Genomic DNA, 21,186 nt, shown 5'->3' with positions numbered 1-21,186 from the left:
GATGATGGTGTGAGGTCAGTACACCTGCACCCCTGATGATGGTGTGAGGTCAGTACACCTTCCCCCTGCACCCCCTGATGATGGTGTGAGGTCAGTACACCCCAGGCTGCATTCACACTCCTTAGGTTGCAGATGGTTGTGAGAGGCTGAAAGTGAAGGTGCCTGCAGCCAGGGCTCACAGGAAGAGAGGGGGCGAGGCTGGGCTCCACTGCTGGTGATGACTCTACCCCCGCTGACCAGGACACTGTTCTACCTGCAGGCCTGAGGAGCTCAGCAGGATCCGGTACTAGAGGAGACTCTGCCACCGCTGACCCGGAAGCAGACATTGTGAGAAGGAGGGAGCGGGGTAATGTTGTCCTGAGACGAATGCTCCCTCCGGCTTCCGCTGCTGGTACTGACTCTGCCGCGATTGACCCCGAAGAAGGACTGTGTCGGTGTAATGTTACTTTCAGAAAACAAAGAGGCTTTAAACATCCTCCGCGCGTAGCTGCCTCTGGTCACCCGGAAATGAATCTATTCAAGAGTTACAGATAGTGTTGCCAGATTGGGCGACATTTTTTCCAGTTGTGCGGGGAAAACCCATGCCCGTCGGGGGGCACATTTTTGGGCTGCTCTTAAGCTTGTGTGCTCTTTTTTCTGGCTTGGACGTGCGCCGACCATGATGAGGACGTGGCGTGTGCCTATCACAGTGGCCAGACAGTCCGGTGACAAATGAGCGCGCTAACATCAGAGCAGCACAATGCTAACCATTGGCGGAGGACCAAAGACCACACCCACACTCGCGTGAATTGTGAAGTGATGTACAACCAAGACACACCTTGTCTAGTATCAATGTGAGTCCCCAGGGTCACAGTTAAAAGTTCAGTTATGGTTCAGACTCCAATGCGTTAAACCCATCAGGGGTAACAAGTGCTATATGAATGCAAACCTTTCTTCCCCTCACTCCAAATAACTGACTAATATCCACCACTCAGATTACTTTCACATTTCACCATATCAATTCACCACTAGTCCTTTATGGGCTTCCGGAGTAGCGTGCTTCAACACCCCATTAGGGGTAACGAGCGCTATCTAAACACAAACCTTTTTTCCTCCTCTATCCTTCCAAATCCAAATAACTGACTAACATATCCACCACTTAAAAAATGTACTTGCATGTTTAACTATAGAGGGGACGTGACTCCAGGGGTTTAGAGGGGAGGTGAGTCCAGGGGGGGAAGGTGAGTCCAGGGGTGAGAGGGGAGGTGAGTCTAGGGGTGTAGAGAGGAGGTGAGTCCAGGGGTGTAGAGGGGAGGTGAGTCCAGGGGGGGAGATGAGTCCAGGGGTGAGAGGGGAGGTGAGTCCAGGGTGTAGAGAGGCGGTGAGTCCAGGGGTGTAGAGAGGAGGTGACTCCAGGGGTGTAGAGGGGAGGTGAGTCCAGGGGTGTAGAGAGGAGGTGAGTCAAGGGGTGTAGAGAGGAGGTGAGTCCAGGGGTGTAGAGGGGAGGTGAGTCCAGGGGGGGGAGGGGAGGTGAGTCCAGGGATGTAGAGAGGAGGTGAATCCAGGGGTGCAGAGGGGAGGGGAGTCCAGTACACCTGCCCCCTGCACTCCCTGATGATGGTGTGAGGTCAGGTGAGTCCAGGGGGAGAGAGGAGGTGAGTCCAGGGGTGTAGAGAGGAGGTGAGTCCAGGGGTGTAGAGGGGAGGTGAGTCCAGGGGGGAGGGGAGGTGAGTCCAGGGGTGTAGAGAGGAGGTGAGCTTGCTGAAGCTTTACTTGAGAAAGGTGTTAGAGCATTTATGTGTTCTGACGACACCCAGATCTTGCTGTGTTTAGACAGTTAACTCTCCCCTCACTTCACATTCCACCAAACAATGCCTGTCTATAGCACCCCCTTTCATGAATCGTTTTGGCCACCATAAGTGTGGTAGGGTATACTCAGATGTGAGTCCCTTGCTCACTGCACCATCAGGATTCAAGCAAGCCGGGCCAAAGACGGCTGCAATGCCAGAAACCGGTCCCCGGAAGCTTGTTTCCTTTCCAGTAAAGAATTGGCTTGGTAGTTTGGTCTGCCCTGTTCCCATGATGCACTGGGCCAGGGTCAGACTAATTTGCATGTAGCCAGGTTCTGAACTGGGATGGTGCAGTGAGCTAAAAAACGGTGATGGATCAAGCCCTGATCTTTTGACTGGGTATGAGTGTTCTGCTTAATTCAGATACTCTGTCCATTACCACCCCCTTTCATGAATTGTCTATAGCAGAGGCTGGGTTGCAATAAACTAAAGTGAAACGCTGAGAAGACAAAAGTTCTGCTTATTAATTGTCATAATGACTAATGGCTTGATGCCTACTAGCCTTTGGAGATGGGCACTCTTCCACTCTTTGCTCAAAATGTGTAGAGCTTGAAAGTAAAGATCAACAGTGCTTTCTCGGTCTGGCAAGGTCTGTGAGTCGTGTCATTGTGCATGTATCATATTAAACGCCAGAAAGAGATTGCCTCTTATTTGACACTAGAAAGCAGGCGCCTTGTAGCAGCAGCATGGATTGGGTCCAGTTTGGACTGGTCGAACATCCTCTTCTTACAGTTTCCTACAGTCCACAAGAATGTTTATTTTGAGAACCCAAAACATGGCCAATGCCTCCTTCTCAGTAGTGGAATGTCTACATTCAGCCTCCGGCAAAGCCCTAGATGCAAAGGCAATCATGACTTTCTTTCCGATCATGCCGCTGTTTCAGTTCCACTCCTGGGCCCTTGTCTCCGGCATCCGTAACAACGCAATGGGGCAAAACTATGCAGACTGTGAGTATTCACAAGACTCTTCTTAACATCTGCAAATTCTTCTCATACTCCCTACTCCACACGTAGTCTGCACCCTTCCTCAGCAGGGATCACATGGCACAAGTAAATTAGGTACAAACTAAGAATAGAATGTTTCTCACCAAAAATGTGTGTGTCTCTTCTTTCTTTATGGGTCTAGGTATTTCCTGTGTGGCTTTAATTGATTCATCCTTGGGGCAGACCCCATCAGCAGAGATTACGTGGCCTAGGTAGCTTCTGACCAGCAAATTTTTATTTATTTTTATCTGGGACTGGGATTATTCCTCAATGCTCAATTTCATAGAGAATATCTATTATGGTAATGCTTGCCAAATTTTAATTTAAAAAAAAATAAAGAATTACAAAAACATAATAAGTCCATTAAATTATAGGGTTAGGTTTGATGAGGTCATATTGATAAATTTTGAAGCTTAACAGATCAGCTCTGGATAGGGAATTCTCTCTGGCAGGGCAGAGCAGACCTGCATGAAATCTCACCATATCACGTAAGGGCAGCTCTGAGCGGGGTTTAGATGTGTAGCAGGGTAACTCCTGATGTCCTTGTGGACAGCCTGACCTTGAGCAGGGTAGATCCTCTGCATCTCTTGAGACAATTTAGTTATTTTGAGCCATTAGCTGGACTGAATAATTTTTATTTAAAGCTTAAACAACATGTGGTGAGACAGGAAGGAGTATTTAGACCTAATTGTCCTGTGATAATATGTTGTCTTTTCTATTTTCTTCCCTTCACAGACACTTGAGGACGTGAACATCAGAATTCCAGAATGGAGAAAAGGCAGGTTCCAAGACAAAAAGGAGAAGTGCAGTGTTCACCTGAACCCGTAAGATCTACACTCCCATTTTCTCCTATCCATAATGTGCCTTCTTCAAGATCCCAAACTGATGCTCAGAGGGACTGTGAAATGGAACCGCTATCGGGGGACCTGCCTAACATGATCCTTTTATCTATGTTGGATCAGTTGGAAGCCAAACTGGATAAGTTGCAGAATACCCTAGAGGACGTGCCGTCAAGAGTCGCTGGGCTCATGGAGCAAATCTGGATAGCAAAGGGTCTAGATCACCTTGAAAATGGGGCATTGTCTTTGGAGAGGGTCAGTCCGGTGGTGGTTAGAGAGTGTCCTCTCAGCAGGTCCCCTCCGATCACTCTTTCAGCCAGGGCCAAGGAGGTGAACCAATGCCTTCAATCTACATCTTCACCTGGTCGTGATCCACAGCCGAATCAGTGTCTTCAACCTACATCTCCTCATGGGCATGAACCAAAGCAGAGCCAGTGCCCCCAACCTCTGTCTCCTCATGGGCATGAACCAAAGCAGAGCCAGTGCCCCCAACCTCTGTCTCCTCATGGGCATGAACCAAACCAGAGCCAGTGCCCCCAACCTCTGTCTCCTCATGGGCATGAACCAAAGCAGAGCCAGTGCCCCCAACCTCTATCTCCTCATGGGCATGAACCAAACCAGAGCCAGTGCCCCCAACCTCTGTCTCCTCATGGGCATGAACCAAAGCAGAGCCAGTGCCCCCAACCTCAGTCTCCGGCTGGCCCTGGACCACGGCAGGACGGTACTGTCTCCAGGTGCCCTCAACCAGTGCTCCCAGATGGGGAGGAACCAAGTGAACTCCTAAAGCAAGAGTTGTTGTGGTTTGATGGTGAGGGTCAACGGCAAAACCTCTGCAGACACCCAGCATTTCAAGAGGACCAGAGTCTGCAGCTCAACACATGTCTGCAGGTGCTCTCTGATGCACATGAACCACATCAGAACTGCAAGAACGAACCTATGCACCTTGAGGCACTCAGCCCACAGCGCGGCTATAAGCTAGAACCACCGAGTCCTGAGGACTACAATCAGAACTACAAGCAAGAACCACTGCATCCTGAGGACCGATATGAGAACTCTGACCTACAACCAACATGTGCTGATGCGCAGGGCCCATTTGGAGCCTCATCATTCCTGCCACAGAATGCTGCTGATACTGATGGAGCTATCGCTAGAGACCCACTGGATCGAGGAAATACAGACGCAGATGGATTGCTGCTCAAAGCCATCCCAGGTATTTGTTTCGTACTGAATGAATATGCAGAATGTCGAGTAACTTGTACAGTTTTCAAGGAATGTAGCATAAAATATCTCCAAAGTGGATCTTTCCAGATTTTTAGTAAGACCTGCAGGGGGCCAAATCTGAGTTGTGTGGAGTGGCATCTTTGTGGGGGCCTTGAGTACACCAGAAGCGGCTATGTACATAGTATCTCTTTTATTTTCACAAAGGAGTTTCTCCTTCCCGGTCAGTGATGGGCTAAGAATTGGGACTCTGCACAAGAAAAATGACCTGAATTCTGGTCTGTGCATGAGACGCCCCATTCCGGGCTCAGGACCTCTGAGGAATTATGTAGCAGAATCTGTGATTTCAATCCAAGCACCGCGATACTCACCATCCCTTAAGTGTGAGAGGAAAGTGAGGTGTTATTCACTGAGAGTAACATTGTCCTTTTTTGTTGCAAGTGCAGACTGAAGCATTTTAGAGATGGGTCTGGGTCTATGTGATGTTTGAGTGCACAGATTGTAGGAGGATTTCTGGGTCAGTCAGGGTCTGCCGCTTAGGAGGAGAGGAAGGCAGTGTGAAGAGGACAAGTGATCTGTAAGTCAGGTCTGTAGCGGTGGAATGGGTAGGGTAAGGTCCGCGGCACCCCAGAGCCTTCGATAAGAAGTGGTCTATTTCTGTGGTGTGTAGGTACATGTACATAGAACTGGGAGGCCTGCAGGTCAGAGAGGGCTGGCTGTATTATAACATACTATATCATGTGCAACATTGTACAAGGTCAAGGGAGTTTCAAGATTAAGTGTGGTATGTAAGGTTATGTGCACAGTACAAGGTGGTCTGAATATCAAGCTGGGTTAGTTGAATTACAGTATACAGGATTGGGTGATATATTTTATTATGTTTATTTTATATAATATGGGCCCCATTATAAGGCTTTTCATTTCCTCACTGTTTCCTCCCTCCAAATCGGTAATATCAGCGATAAAAGAAACTCTGCTGGAGGGTGGGTGAAGTAAATGGTGATCTTTCTTCCTTCTTTAGATAGCTATTATGTCTTAGCCCCTCTTTAGACAATTCAGTGCACATTACGAGGACCAAATCATGCAAGTTTCTGCCTTTCGGCACAAAATGGTGCTGTACAGTGTGTTGCGATAAGCTGTAAGCATAGCCCTGACAGCATCTCCCACTTTGATACCCGCCCCGAAAAAAAACGCTGATTGACCAATCTGTTCCTCCTCTCTGCTTGGCCATTACTCTGTTGGTGATGACGACTAGCACATTTATGCTTGATACCAGTTCCATCCAAATACTACTTCATATCCCTCAAGACAAATTGTACACCATTATCCAAAACCAATTCACCCAGAAAACCCTCTCTGCCATGTACAAATCGTACTTGCAACCAATTTGACACGTAGTCCACAAGCACGATGGCAAATTTCTGATGCAAAGGAAGCATCTAAAACAGACCTAAAAAATTCATTACATTCATTGTCCTTTACTGTCAGGAAAACCCTCTTCTGTCATAAGCAGAACTGTGTATATCAGTCTTTTATCATTTTGCAAACAACTGGTAACTCTCTCTAATGAATTTTTCCACATCCCTGTCTATGGCAGGCTACCAGTATTGCATTGTCAGTTGTTTGTTGTTGGATATCACACCTAAATGTCCTCCAAGGCTTACCTCTGACAGTATGAACTTGGCTATCGGACTACCATTCACACAACAAATCGTTTTTCTTTTGGCCATTCTTTCCTCATGAAAGGAATCTCTTTCACTAAAATAGAATCTTCATCCAATGTCTTTCTCGACTTTTGCCCAAACACACACTCTTTACCCGGCCAACAAATACTTGCTGCAATACATTCCACATCTTCACAGTCATTCTTTTTGTTCTTATGTTCCACATCTTCCTGCCCTCAGGGCAGTCGGGGCAAGCAATCAGTATTTTTGTTCCTCTCTCCTGCAGTGTGTTCGACCTCAAAATTATGTTTCAAAAGTTTTGAACGTAACCTCACGAACCTGGCAGTAGCCTGCTGGTGTTCACATTATTATCATTCAAAAAAGGTTTAATATCAGTTCATATTCTGAACTTGGTCCCACACAAGGATGACTTAAACTTTTCAGTTGCCCACGCTCAGTCCTACATCCCACGCTCAATGGTCGAGTATTTACGTTCACGTGGTCGCAGTGTGTGTGATGCCATTGCACATTCCTCATTTCCTTCGCCTTGAGTCACTACAGCACCAATGCCAATGCTACAAGTATCTTCAGTGATACAGCACTCATTGCTTGGTAGAAATGTACTCAGAAGTGCTGCATTTAGTATTTTCCCCTAATCTCTGCAAATGCACCTTCCTGTCCCCAAATCCTTTTCTTTTTGAAAAGGTTGTGAAGTGGTTCAGCAATCACCGCAACATTTTCAGTATATTTTGAATAAAACTCATACATTCCTGTGAGGAGGACCCCGAGAGTAGGGTCCTGAACCCCCGTTACCGGTCCTGGAAACTGGAGATACCACGGAAAGCCAGGGAACGGCAAGTGTTCACCTGTTGCTCCCGACCTTCTCCTTGCATGAAGAAGGAGGTGGCTTTACGGAGAAGGACCAAGTAGGAAGGCCGACAAGAAAAGAAAAGGCGGAGACAGAAGAACCGGAGAGACCCGATAAGGAGGAGGCCGGAGTGTGCATCGAGTTGTGCCAGCAGGATGCCAGAGGAGAGAAGAGGGAAGAGACGTTGAGAAAACAGGACGACAACGGCAATGATAACCCAGACGAAGGAGAGGAGTGGAGCGAGAATTGGTGGATCTCCACCTCCCCCAGGAGGTGCGAAAAGGCTGCGTCAGCTCAGGAGAGCTGCGGCAAGGAGGGTGAGTAAACCGGGCCAAGTGAGGGCACCAAGCTAGATTGGGAGAGCATATTGAGGTACAGAGAGGAAGTCAAGGGGTAGTTGTACTGCACCAAAGTAAGCCACATATTGTCTTTTCTTTCATGAGGATACTTCCTTGGTGTCTGCCTTTATTTTTCTTTCACCGTTTACCGATGTCTTGGGCTAATACTCGTCTCTGGTGATTCTCTTCCTATAACTCCTGAGTGACTCGGCTTGAATTACCTACACTGAAAGGGGGGGGAGAGACCGTTAAGCTCTGGGCCACGTTAAATAGGCGCTAACCCCATCTTCATGCACAACGTGGTGTTCTTTTCCTTTCAAGCCATCTGGGAGATGGACAGCCGAAGGGGATATCAGAAATCCCCAGGAAACAGGAACACACCAGAAGAGACTCTCTGACCACCCACCAGGACAGCAGCTCAACAAGAACTCTTGATTTTCTCTACAAACTACAAATAAACCGGAACAATTGATAAACTCCTAAAGCCTCCTTGCTTCCATTTCCGCCCATCCCTCCCACAATTTCCATAAACTCAAGTTGTTGGTCACAGGTATTTCAGTGACTATCAACAGGCTAGGCCATATTAAAATCTCTTTAGCTGAAACCACATGCCCAAAATATTTAACCAATCATACATTTATCTCTCTTTTTTTTAAATCTCAAACCTCTTTTCAGGAAGGCTCTCAAGATATTCTAAGTGTACCCATATGCTTATCTAAATCATTGCCGAGGGGGCGTGGCCAAGATGGCGGCGTGAGCGGACGCGTCCTTCCGAGCTTCCGCCGTCGGCCGTCCACAGCACGGGCTCTGGCCTCACGGAGCCCCTTTTCAGCGACCCCAATAGCCAGCCTGGCATCCCCTGTGGCCCGGGAGGTCAGAGGGGGCTGACCCCGAGTGGACGGTGCAAATACTAGAATCGTAGCCGCGAGGCCCGCGGCGCGGCCTGCAGCCACGACCCGCCTTGAGGGAGGAGCGGAGGACCGGAGTGGTAGCGGCCGAGCCGGGGGCTCGGGGTTTGGGGCCGCCCAACGCGAGGTCTGGTGCGGGCTTGACAGGTCCGGCCCGCGCATACATCTGCGTGAGGCATCGGCTGAACCAATGCCTGATTGCTGCTGCGGAACTGCCGTGTAGCCGCCCGGACGAGGTGGCGAGAGACTGTCGCTGGGCCCACAGGAGCGGAGAGGTGAGGAGAGGGGGACGGTGGCCGAGCGCGGAGGCCCCTTTTCGATCACAGGGGCCTGGAACAGAGGCTGTGTGGCTTGCGGTGCGGCCGGGGCTCGGTACCGCCTTGGGGGTCTGTGAAGTAGCATCTGGACTGGGAGCCCGAGGCTTGGGGATAATTCAGGCGAGGTCTGGGGCGGAAACAGCGGGCACGGCCCGCGCACAGGCTCTGCGTGAGGCGACAGGCAGGGAACACGCCTGATTGCTACTGCGGGACTGCCGGGTGACCGCTCAGAGAGGACTGCAGACATCGACCTCTGGCCCTAGTGGTGTGGAGAGGACCGCGGCACCCGCACGCAGGGGCCTGCGCAATTGCTGAGGATATAAAACATCAGGTGGGGCTGCGGGCCCCCGACTAGGAAGTGACTGGCGCAGTAGGAGGCCTGGGATGGTGGCAGTGGGGTGGGGAAGTGAGCAACGACGGTACACACGAGCAACTTTGCCGGAACGAACCCAGGTGTGGTGCGAAGAGTGGGCCTTGGCGGGAAGCGGTGGAGACACGGACCGTGCCCTGAGCGGGCAGAGCCAGGAGGTGTCCGGGCGCGGTGGCTTCGCCACGTGGCCCGAGGGAAAGATTTCGGCTGGAGCCACTTCTGAGGGCAGTAAGCGACGGCCAACGGTGCACAGGTTGGCTACCGACGCAGCATATTTACAAGTCCACCGGTAACGGGGTGCCCATACGGCCGATCGCTGATTAGAAGATCTCCGCGACGGGGCAGCCATGATGTCGGGGTCGAGGGTTCGCAAGGACAAGACTGTAAAGGAGATGTTCGCCAAGGCCCAGTCGTCCCCTACAGCTAAGGATACATCGACCACTGGAGCGCGACGGGCGACTCGGAGGAGGCAGGCTTGGAACCCATCACGAAGGCCTTTCTTGAGTCCCTCTTTACGTCATTGAGGGAGGGCATTCACACCCTCAAAAAAGAATTTTCGGATGAGATCCGCGCTGTGCAGAAGGATATGGACGGCATTGGGAAACGGGTGGCGGAGCTCGAAACAAAACAAGACAGCCGCGATGTCGAAACAGAGACGCTACAACAGGAGATTATAAGACTACATGACCAACAGGTGGACCTACAATCGCACCTTGAGGACCTTGAAAACCGCTCCCGGCGACATAACATACGAATTCGGGGAGTGGCACGGTCAGACGAAGACAAGGACCTTTTTAAATTTACCAGGGAGCTTTTCAACCATATCCTGGGCCGCCCGGGGGAGGCAGCGCTCACGATAGACAGGGCGCACAGGGTCAGGCCCACAGACATCTTCCGCACTAAAGAAGATATTCTCCAAAAGGCGAGGCAGATGCATCCCATCTCCTTTCGTGGCCACTCGCCGACCCTCTTTCAGGACTTATCGGCGCTCACTTTGCAGAAGCGCCGATGCTTCAAGCCGGTCACGAGCTATCTTCAGCAACAAGCCATACCTTATAGTTGGGGCCACCCTTTCTGGATTGTGTTCAAATTGAACAATAAACTTTACCAACTCCGCGCTCTGAAAGAGGCTTGTCAGGTGCTGGGCATCGACCTGCCGAAGGAGGAGGAAGAGCAGACGGCGCGCCCTGGCGGCACAGGAGAATCATCATCTCAATGGCGTCAACAACGGGGACGGCGCCGAGTCAAGAAACCCCCGAAGACGGAGATCGAAGACGGTCAGAGGGCGGCAGTGGAAGCAGCAGCAGCGGACTTAACCTCTCAGCAGCCGGGTTGAATATTCATTCAGAGCCTGGAGCGTCTGGGGTCTACTGTGTCCCTTTGAGGGGTCGGCGGTGGGGAGGAAGGAGGAAGGATTAGACTTGATATACCCCGCAATACCTTTCGACCAATCATCTGTGAGAGATGATGCACAATTGTCTAGTTTTCTATTTCTTCGTGTTCAAGTTTGTGGTTCAGTGGGAGTGGGGGTTGGGGACGGGAGGACTGAGGGCAGGGGGTAGGGGAAAGGGGAGGGGGGACAGGTTGGTTGTGGGAAGAGGGACGGGGGTTCTAGGTACAGGTTTGGGTGGGTGTGTAAATTCAGGGTGGAGGCTGGGAGACGGGGCGAGGAAGGGGTTTGTAGGGAGGGGTGGGAGGGGTTCCAGGTCCTAGAGTGTCCATTGAGGGATGATGATGCAAGTTTCCAGAGTAATGTAGCAGGGCACAATGGGTTACGATACAGGCCTGAAAGTGGGCAACCCAAGAGAGGCAGTGCAGCATCCATAGTGTGTTTCAGGAGTATGGAGCGGTCAAGGGTAGGGATGAGTCATGCCCCCCACTGAACTGCGAATTCTCTCCCTGAATGTCAGGGGGCTCAATAAGCAGGTCAACCTCGAGTAAAACAGCTGGGGTCGCGATATTAGTATCGCAGCGATTTAGAGGGCGGGTACTACAGAAGCGAGCGGAGATAAAGGGGAGGCTGCTATCCTACCGTTTTTCTTTGGGGGGGGGGTCTGAATTTACGATTTGCTCGGTCTATGCCCCCAATGAGGGGCAGGAGAAGTTATTTCATCTAGCGCTAAGCGAAGTGGCGGCCTCCACAGACAGACATATCCTAATAGGCGGGGATCTTAACCTAGTACTAGATAACACGTTAGACAGATCTGCGCAGCGCACCACACAGGCGGGAACCCTCTCCAGTGGGGGGTTGGCTAGGCTGGGGGAGTTGGGTATGGTGGATCTATGGCGCAGTTTTCACCCGGGTACTAGAGCATACTCATACTTCTCGAACGCACATCGCACTTACGCGAGATTGGATTACTTTTTAGCTTCCACCTCCCTTCAGGCCTTGACATCCACTGTTGACATAGGTGTCGCGTCACTCTCCGACCATGCCCTGATTTCTGCGATGCTCCTTTTCCCTCCGGTGACGCGACCCACGCGCTGCTGGAGACTACGCGACACGTTGATACACCGCAAAGACATAGTTGAGAAAATAGTAGGAACGATCAAGGATTACTTGCACCACAGCATCTCCGACACCTCGCCGGCAACACATTGGGCCCGGCTTCACAGCCATCTTTTATAAGACGTTCTGCGCACAGGTAGCTCCTTTGCTTACTACTCTCTTCAACTTCCGTAAACAACTCAAGACCTGGCTTTTTAATCAGTAGATCCACTCTTCCCTTCACCGGTTAAATTCTGCAGAAATTCTAGCACCGAGACGCCCATGGGCCATTGTTCGCGCTCTAAAAATTTTATTAATAAATAAACTCTTTCTCAGAGCCGGGCTCGATTCCGAGGGACTTACTAGACGATACCATCTCCGTTATCCCCAAACCAGGGAAAGACCACTCAAAGTGCGAAGCATATCGGCCCATTTCGCTACTTAACGTAGACCTGAAATTGTATACGAGCATTCTGGAGGCGAGGCTTGCCCCGCTTATGCCAGGGCTGATTGATCCGGACCAAGCTGGATTCATCCCGGAGCGGCAAACTGTGGACAATACCAAGAGGGCGCTGCACTTAATAGAGAAGGCCACACAAACGAAGGGGGAATATATGATGCTCGCGATCGACGCGGAGAAAGCGTTCGACCGGGTCCACTGGCCGTACCTGGAGCAAGTCCTGGTTAGGGCCGGGATGGGGGACAGATTCCGTACTTGGATATTGAATTGTTACTCGGGGCTCTCGGCGACGGTGCACGTCAATGGCTGCTCCTCACCCCGCTTTCCCATCGAACGGGGTACGAGACAGGGGTGCCCGTTGTCGCCCCTGCTCTTTGCCCTCTACATGGAGCCACTGGCGCAGGCCGTGAGACTCACCCACACAGTCTGCGGGATTACAATCGGAGCATATGAGCATGAGTTTATATGCCGACAATGTTCTTTTGTCCCGATCTTCCCCCAAAGAATCTCTGCCGGCTTGTGTCGACATTCTCGACGCTTTTGCAGGGGTGGCAGGCTTTAAGGTTAATATGAGCAAATCAGTGGCGCTAGACCTCTCGTTAGCAGCGCCCACCCGCGCCTACCTGCAGGGACTCTTTCCTTTTCCTTGGGCCTCGGAGGCTATTCCTTATCTAGGGATTCAGCTGGCGGCCACTTTACAGGGCACGGTCCGTCTCAACTATGCTCGGCTCCGGCAGACGGTCCGGTTAGAGCTGGGTAGATGGAAACATCTCCTGCTATCCTGGCTGGGCAAAGTGGCGGCTATTAAAATGACGATCCTGCCGCAGGTCCTTTACATGTTTCGCGCCATCCCTATGAAACCCCCGGAGGGCTGGATTCGCCAGACCAATCCGAATTAGCGCAGTTCATATGGAACAGAAGGCGGCCGAGGATGAAACTTCGATTGGCAATGCTGCCTTCTGAGAGTGGGGGACTGGGGCTACCAGATTTGTTGTTATATTATCAAGCGGCGCGACTACGAACATTAGTGGAATGGAGCAGGTGGAAGTCTGAGAAGCACTGGCTCTTTCAGGACCAGGCAGTTGCGGGCCGCACGCTTCAAGAAGTTCCCTTCCTGCGAAGGCAGCACCGACCCCCTAATCTTTACGCCTCGTATATCACGAGGACCCCACTGGAAGTGTGGGATCTCGTGAGCAATACGCATGAGCTGACATCCTTCCCATCGCCACTGACGCCCATACTGAACAACCCGGATTTCTGTCCTGGCCAAGATACAACAGCCTTTGCCCGGTGGGGCCCGGCGGGATGTAGGGTACTATTCCACTTGTACACAGCGGAGGGAGTCATCCCCTTTGATGCCTTCCGGCGAGAATATGACATGCCCGAGGAGGAGCGGCTCCGGTATCTCCAGGTGCGGCACTGGGCGCTCCATGGGCAGATTAGAGGAGGGGGGGACCGCAGACTCAGCGCGTACGAATACTGGTTGATCACGACGGAAAACGGATCGGAAGCTCCTATCTGATCTATACCGCATGTTGTTAGGCAGATACACACACGTCTACAACTCGGGGAGGGCGAGGTGGGAGAGAGACCTGGGACGCACGCTCAGCAATAAAGAGTGGGAGGGCATCTGTTACCGGGCTCGACACTCTGCCTACCACATGGGCTTGACTGACACCCTCACTAAAATCGGCACGTACTGGTACTACACCCCGGAGAGGCTGAATGAGATTGATCGTACGCGAGATGTGTCCTGTTGGCGTGGGTGTGGTGAGAGGGGTTCATTGGTTCACCTGCTATGGGATTGTACTCACCTGCAGGAATATTGGAAGCTAGTCTTAGACGAGGTGGACTCACACTTTGACACGACACTCCCAAGGTTCCCTGCCTATGTGTTGCTGGGCTTGCCTAATCCCATTACTTACCCGCAGCGTGCCCGCCGGGGTCGACTGATGGCCATAGCCCTGGGCTCCGCGCTGCAGAACATCCTAGCCCATTGGCGCACCACACACATTCCCACCTTTCAGGGCTGGTTATATCGTCTCTGGAACGTTTTGGGAATGGAGAAGCTGTCCCTGATTGCAAAGGGGGAAGGGGACAAATACCCAGACTTGTGGCAGCCCTTCTTAGCTCTGTTGGCCACGGAGTTTAGGTAAGTGACTTGTCCTAGATATCTACGCCTATTGAGACTATCGCAGGGTGAAGACTCGGAAACATCCAGTTAGATGATACGGCAAAAGCAGGAGGATATTGGACCTGGAACAGGGGTGGTGGGTGGGTAGTTTGGGGGGCGGCGGGGCTCGGGGAAGGGGGTTTGGTTGTTGTTTTTATGTTTGGATACTCACGTGCTCCTCCGGACAGAACTTTCAACCGTGGCAGCAAGCCCGCAGCGATATTGTGCCTTTTTCGCGCTACTGTCAGCCCTCTGTTTGCGCTACCTAGAGCCACATTACTGTCATGGTCATGTATTGCACGGACAATTGCTTGTGTCTGTCATTTTATGTCAATAAACAGATTTAATACTAAATCATTGCCGAAAATCAAAGCATTATTTTGGAAAACCAAAACTTCAGAGAGACTATTCACCTCCTCTGCCATCCTTCTTTGGAATATGGCTGCTGCAAAGGCGAGACCAAATGGCATTGTGTAAAACTGATATACTCCATCAAGAGCCGCAAATGTCCTCATCTGTCTTGACCCCTTTCTCAATAGCACTTGATGATACCCTGAGGCCATATCCAATTTTGAGAAGATTTTTGCTCCAGCACGTGTTGTCATTTCATCTTTTATGGGTAAAGGATGATGTAGGACAGTGCCCTTTTTGTATGGTCACCCCCGCGCCCACACACTTTTTTCCCAATGCTGATGGTTTTAACTAAAAGTGCACAGAGACCTGCTAACCAGACCCATGAGCTAGTGGGTGTGAATTTGTAACCCCTTTTGGCAAGGACTTTAACCTGCTTATAAGTTCTTGGTATGTGGTACCTGTGAAACCCAGGGCAGGGCAATTAAAGGGATCATTAGGGCCTGAAGCTCTGTTTGTCGCACCCTGAGTGACCAAACAAATCCGATGCTAGCAGGTCTGCCATTACAGACTGCGGAAGCAGTGCAAACCTCTCAGACTCGACTTTGTTTTCCATGGCAGCTTTCTTTCTTTCTCTGTCTCTGTTGGTCTTTTCTGCTGTCTGCCTCTATCATTTTCACTAACTTTTCATCTCTATCTTTCCATACCTTGTCTCTGCCTCTCTCTGTGCCCCAGATTCTGTCTTTTTCACTGCGCCTGTGTCTGCTTCTTTTCTGCTTTTCCACTCTCTCTCTTCCACTGATGGTGTCTGCCTCTTTCAATGCCACAGTCTCTGCCTCTCTCTTTTTGTCTTTCATTTACGGCCGTGGTGTAGCCTGCCAGAACCAAAAACAAACCACAGTAATATTTCCTTGCAGTTAAACAGCACTCCCATGCAACAACTTCACGTCGCACAAACAAAAACACGCTGGAATTAGTTCCACCAAACGAGAAGAATATCCTCATGTCAAAATCAAGTCCTATTTATAATTCTTGGTTTGTGGATTTAGCACTTTATTTTGAAAATAATTAGGAAAGTAGCAATTTAGTGAAAATGCAATAAAAGCAGGGGGTGCAAAGTCAGATGTGCTTGCATGTAAAATAATTATTTTTAATACCCCAAACAGCTGCGTCAAAGCTTTTCCTGTTGAGCGAAGAGAAAATAAAATGTGAAGATCAATTTATTAAAGTAGCTTTTTTTAGTCTTTGCTGACCAGCATTAGTAAAGCCTATTGGTCCAAACAGCGAGGCCTATTGTCTGTGCCAATGCTTGTTTTAATTGGTTTCTGGATCTGTGGATCTCCACCGATTCACGCGGGGAGTGTGCGCTGAGCGGAGGGGTGGATCCTCCTGCGGCAAAAATACAAGGTTTTTGGACAATTTCTTTCCTAAGAGGGGTCCCCCACAGACCCCTACATCAGTCCCATGGGGTCAGGATACCTCTATCCTGCCCTGTCATATTCTATTTACACTTTATTGCCCCACCCAAAAACCCATGCCCCAATTCACAAAATGGCGGCTGCAACTTTTCTCTCAGATTCCAGGCAAATACAGCATTGCTGTTGGCGCGTGGATCCGCTCCCAAGATATACATAAATCATTTTTCTTAAAGAATTCCAAAACTACTCAACAGATTTACACCAAATTACAAAGACCTCTTTCAGGACCAAGATCTAGATGTGGTGTAATTCCGTTCAGCGGTTTGGGCTGTAGTCCTGTCGAAATCCTGTGGGAATTTGCATGGGGAAAACATGTTTTGGGACCCCCACTCCCCTTTTTCTTGGTCCCTGCTTGACGAATCACCCCAAACCTATCTCTCTCTTTCTCTCTGTCTTAGTTAGGTGTTGAAATAAGGAAAAAAGGAACAAAAAACAAACCTGAAGTTCAGCAGGTATAATTTACTGAGCTAACCATTATCTGTGCCCCCACCTTGCACTGCTTGTGCCCTCACATATTACAACAACAATTCAAAGTTGCTTTATTCGAGTTTTTTCTCATAAAAGCACATACAATCACAAATATAAAAACATTCTTTAAAAGAGCACTTCAGTTAAAATGAGACTTGGTTAACAATCAGGTAGTTTAAGACATAATTATCGTTTACATAATATAAAATTGGAGACAAAAATTACAGATAAAAATTGTCAAGTAAAAAAACAGATGAACTTTTCATACAATAGAAGACAATCCGCTGCATAAAAACCTCTGTCTGATAGTCCATGCCCATCCAAGGAATTTGGCTGTAGCTATTACTAAAGGCATTAAAGTGCTAGTGCATATGATTCTTAGAGCTACAACACTCCTAGTGGTACCTAGGTTCTTGCACACTGGTGATAGCCAAATACGCCTGGGTTCTGCATAGATCTTACAGGCAAATATGAAGTGGCCAGTTGTTTCCTTGTGTGCTCCACAGGCTGGACAATTGCTAATAGATGAACGTCCCCACCTGCCTGTCAGAGATCTAAGGGGAAGGGCACCTGCTCTAAGTTGGAAAAGGAGCTTCCTGTCCCTTGGTGTAGTTATGCCGTCCCAGTAGAGTTCCAGGCTGGGATTCAACTTTGCTTCTAGGAATCCTCCAGCCATAGACGCTGCACTAGTACCTCTCCAATTCCGAGCGGCCACCTTCTCCCAGTAGATTTCTTTTAGGACTTTTTTGGTTGGGAATGAGGCTCCCTTCGATTTATCCCAAAGCATTTGAAGACCGAGATCACCCAACATTGTTCTTAGAACATTCAACCAGCCTATTTTGTGGAACACATCCGCTTTAATTATGTCTAGAAACCCCTCAGCGTAATGTAAAAGCTCAGGTGTAGTCCAGAGCATCCGCCAATATAAAATTGGACGGAGCCTGGCCAGATCCACAACAGCCTTCCTTCCCAGATCATACCTAAGTGGGAGCAATGGAGTACTTTTAGGGAGACCAGTAATAGTCCGGAAGAACTTATTTTCCGATGTTTGTAATGACTGGAGCTTCTTTATGCCCCACATATTACATACATCTTGATATGTTAAATTACATCATTGATGAGATCACTTTTTACCTCTCAAACAGCAGTACTGATGACATCACTGATGACATCATAGTCATATGCAGCATAAGGTGACTGAATGTACATGTGGAAGTCAATAGCATGAAAATAGTGTAAGCCCAAGAGACAAGTGTAAATGTGCATTATAAAAACTATACTGTGCATGCTTTTCAAATCACTAAAGTTCAGATGGAAGAATTACTCCATGTTGAAAAAGGTAATAGCTGAGTGCACCTGACGTGGGTTACAGAGGTATATTTGGAAGTATGTTGTGGCTTTAAGCCCATTCAAAAGAAAATCTGTGAAAAAGGACAAAGTAGCTGTTGACAATTCATTAACAACCTGGATTTCTGGCCCATGTTAAGCAGTTGTGATACAGTGTTCCAGAGACATTTTATAAGCTGTGCATATTTATTTCTAGAACTTAACTAAAGATTTTCAGGCATTACAGATCATTGAATATATAAAATGTAGGGTTGTCCCACTTAGAGGTGGTTTATCTCATTCTAGTGCTGTAGGCATGACCCTAAGGTTGCAGCTATGATGCCCATCTCCAGAATGTGTGCAGTGTATTTTACTAATCTACTTAGCGTTGAGCCCATGGAGCCCTACAGAAGCAAACGTATACTTGTCAACCTCTGGACTTAAAATCTGGATCAATCTTTAAGTTGATAATATAAAATTGTGAAGCTTGTTGAATTACTTAAAGTCAACACACAATAGGACGATGTCACAATGTCTGTATGGTGTCATCAATATTGTCAGTGATGTAATATATGAGGTCATAAGCAGTGCAATGCGGGGGCTCAAGTTCTAGTTTGGGTTATAGTTGGTAAATATTAGTGTTTGTTTTGGTTATTTAACATTAGTTTATGTAGCATTTCAACACCTAACTATAATGTTACTTTTAACCTTAAGTCAAACGGGACTTGAGTTTTTAGTGATACGAAAACACTCTTCCTATGGTGTAGTGTAGCTCCTATTTTCCCAATAGGCTCTGCGCATTGGAATAGTACCTACAGCAGTAAAGGCCTAGGCCAGACGTTAACTAGGTCTACTACTGTCGATACTAGACTTAATTTTTGGGTTTGCCAGCTAAGCTCAGAGTTCGCTAGAAACTTTCTCGAATGTTCAAGGAAGGATTAACTCCCCTGATTAGACAAGAAGGGATTTAGTTTCTGACAACCATAGAACATGACAACTTTGCTCTCCCCTAATCAAGAGTCAATCTCAAGAGTCGTGTGAGCACAAGGCAATTATTTTACTCAGTCAGTACGTGCATTCTTAGTCTCATCAGAATGTAGAGAAAAGGAAGAGACGGGCGTGTTCAATAAAAGATGTTATTTATTGATCAGTCTCTTTTCTCGTACAAGAGAAATGGATCGATATTATTGCGATACTTATAGTTAAGTAAAGTGCATACATTAGAAGCAATAGTATAAAATAATACTGTAAAAACATTGATATGGTTTCTGAGCCATACGATGTTTAAAATGATTAAAAAATATTTTCATACACATATACATTTGACTAAACGTACTCAACTGGTGTTTCTAAATACGCCTACCCCGTGTACCTGACCTAAGTCTAATGCGTGGGCGGGAATAGAAAGTTACAGTTTAAGTTAAGTTTGTTTTTGCCAAGTGAATAACTAAAGAATTCTCTGTGAGGGGTTATTCAGTTCTGTACCTGGAAGTTAGGATGAATGAGGAATGGTATCTCTTTCTCTGCTCTCGATATTCCAGGCTGCCTGCGAGGGCTGCCCAGAAGCGCCGGTGCTGGGTCTCTCGGCTTGAGATAGCAGCGCGTCTCTCAGCGCGTCAGGAAGGCGGGGCTGCTGCCTGCGGGGTCTGCTTCTGCTCTCGGCTTCGGCAAGTATGGCTGCTCCGTCTTGTCACCACGCGTGTGTTTGCATAGGGCAAGGTCGGCAATATTTATACCTTAAAGGTGCCGAGATTGACGTAAGGATGGACATAGGTACGTCAATAAAGATGTCATACGACTTGCTCGTTAGCACATTCTTTTGCAAAAGTTCTCTGTGAAATCAAAACAATGGCCGCACGGATTTTCCAGGTTGTCATAGGTTTGATTTGTTATGAGAACGTCGTATGCCTTATCAGGGGCTGGAGGAATGTCGCTTGTCTAATTAGATCTCAAGCGTTATGACCTAATCAGATAACACGTTCCTGTGCCGTAGTGTGACTGCGTCAGATAACGGTATCTGCATCATGGGGGATTTCTTGCCTCATGGGCTGACTGTTAGTTAACTTGATAGTTAGTTTAACCAGAATAGGGTCAGGAATAGGGGGATCGATTCAGGACCTATAGAAATACACGACACCCACTCCACGCTAACTATGGTCATATCTACTAATCTATGCATAGTATAACATAGTACAACATACTATAGAGTATAGTGTATACCTTACCACCCCAAAATACATAAATGCATTTCGAAATTTTCAAATATACTGAAAAATTGCAGTCATATATATTGTATGCACTTAAGCTACGAATTAAATGCAAAAGTAAACACGCATTGTAATGCATTATTGCTTTTTGGTATATGAGAAATACACATGAAATGGCTCTTAATATAGCTATACAGAAAGGAAGGTCGAGACCATTTCATCACATAATAAAATATTTGTGAACATACCAGCGGGCAGCTAAAGTCTATATAAAGTATCTAAAATAGAAATCTTAGTTCTCTAGGAATAGTTTCTTACTTTAAGCAGAAGATCAGTGTCCCGGGGAAAAAATATATAGAAAAATATTTTAAGGGCTTGCTAAAAAAAGTTGCTGTCCGTGAACTGGATTGTAATTGTTCATGTGACTTTATTTTTAAAGTTGAAGGCCGAATTCAGGGAACGCCGTGTGCGAGTTTACTCAAAAGTCTCTATTTCTGTTCCGGAGAGAACATCATATCATTCAGGCTTTCGAAAAAACTGTCAACAGCTTCATGGGAAAGTTCCACTAAGTCGGAAATAGGGGTAACCATGCATTCATGCGCATGATTGTCTCCATTGACATTCTGATTTGCATTGCTGACAGAAGGTCGTACCTGTTCGATGCTGCTTTCATCTTGAACTTCACTACTCTTCAATCGTAGTGGTGAAGATTCCAGGAATGCCGTCATCAGAATTGGCAGCCTTTGAGGGCAGCACAGTGCGTGAACCTTGGTAGGAACCAACAGTGTATCTGCATCCACCGGCGCATCCGATTGTAGCGTCAGACAGGTGTCTAACACGCATTCTTCTCCGCATAGCAGACACCTTAGTACAGGTAAAACACACCTTTGCCACATTGGTC

General features: G+C 48.3%; 1 protein-coding gene across 1 annotated transcript in view; it reads left to right on the top strand.

Moving 5' to 3' along the window:
- The first annotated feature begins 3,762 nt into the window (after positions 1-3,762).
- Positions 3,763-21,186, top strand: part of LOC144758843 (uncharacterized) — a 54,690-nt gene continuing 37,266 nt past the window's right edge. The window contains exon 1 of the mRNA XM_078646452.1: positions 3,763-4,861. Within this exon, the coding sequence (XP_078502578.1) occupies positions 3,763-4,861 (1,099 nt within the window). The remainder of the gene's footprint in view (positions 4,862-21,186) is intronic.

This window comes from Lissotriton helveticus, chromosome 1_1, assembly GCF_964261635.1.
Source record: "Lissotriton helveticus chromosome 1_1, aLisHel1.1, whole genome shotgun sequence".
Classification (NCBI taxonomy): domain Eukaryota; kingdom Metazoa; phylum Chordata; class Amphibia; order Caudata; family Salamandridae; genus Lissotriton; species Lissotriton helveticus.
Note: the sequence above shows the minus strand (reverse complement) of the source record. Positions and strands in the feature narration are given on the sequence as shown.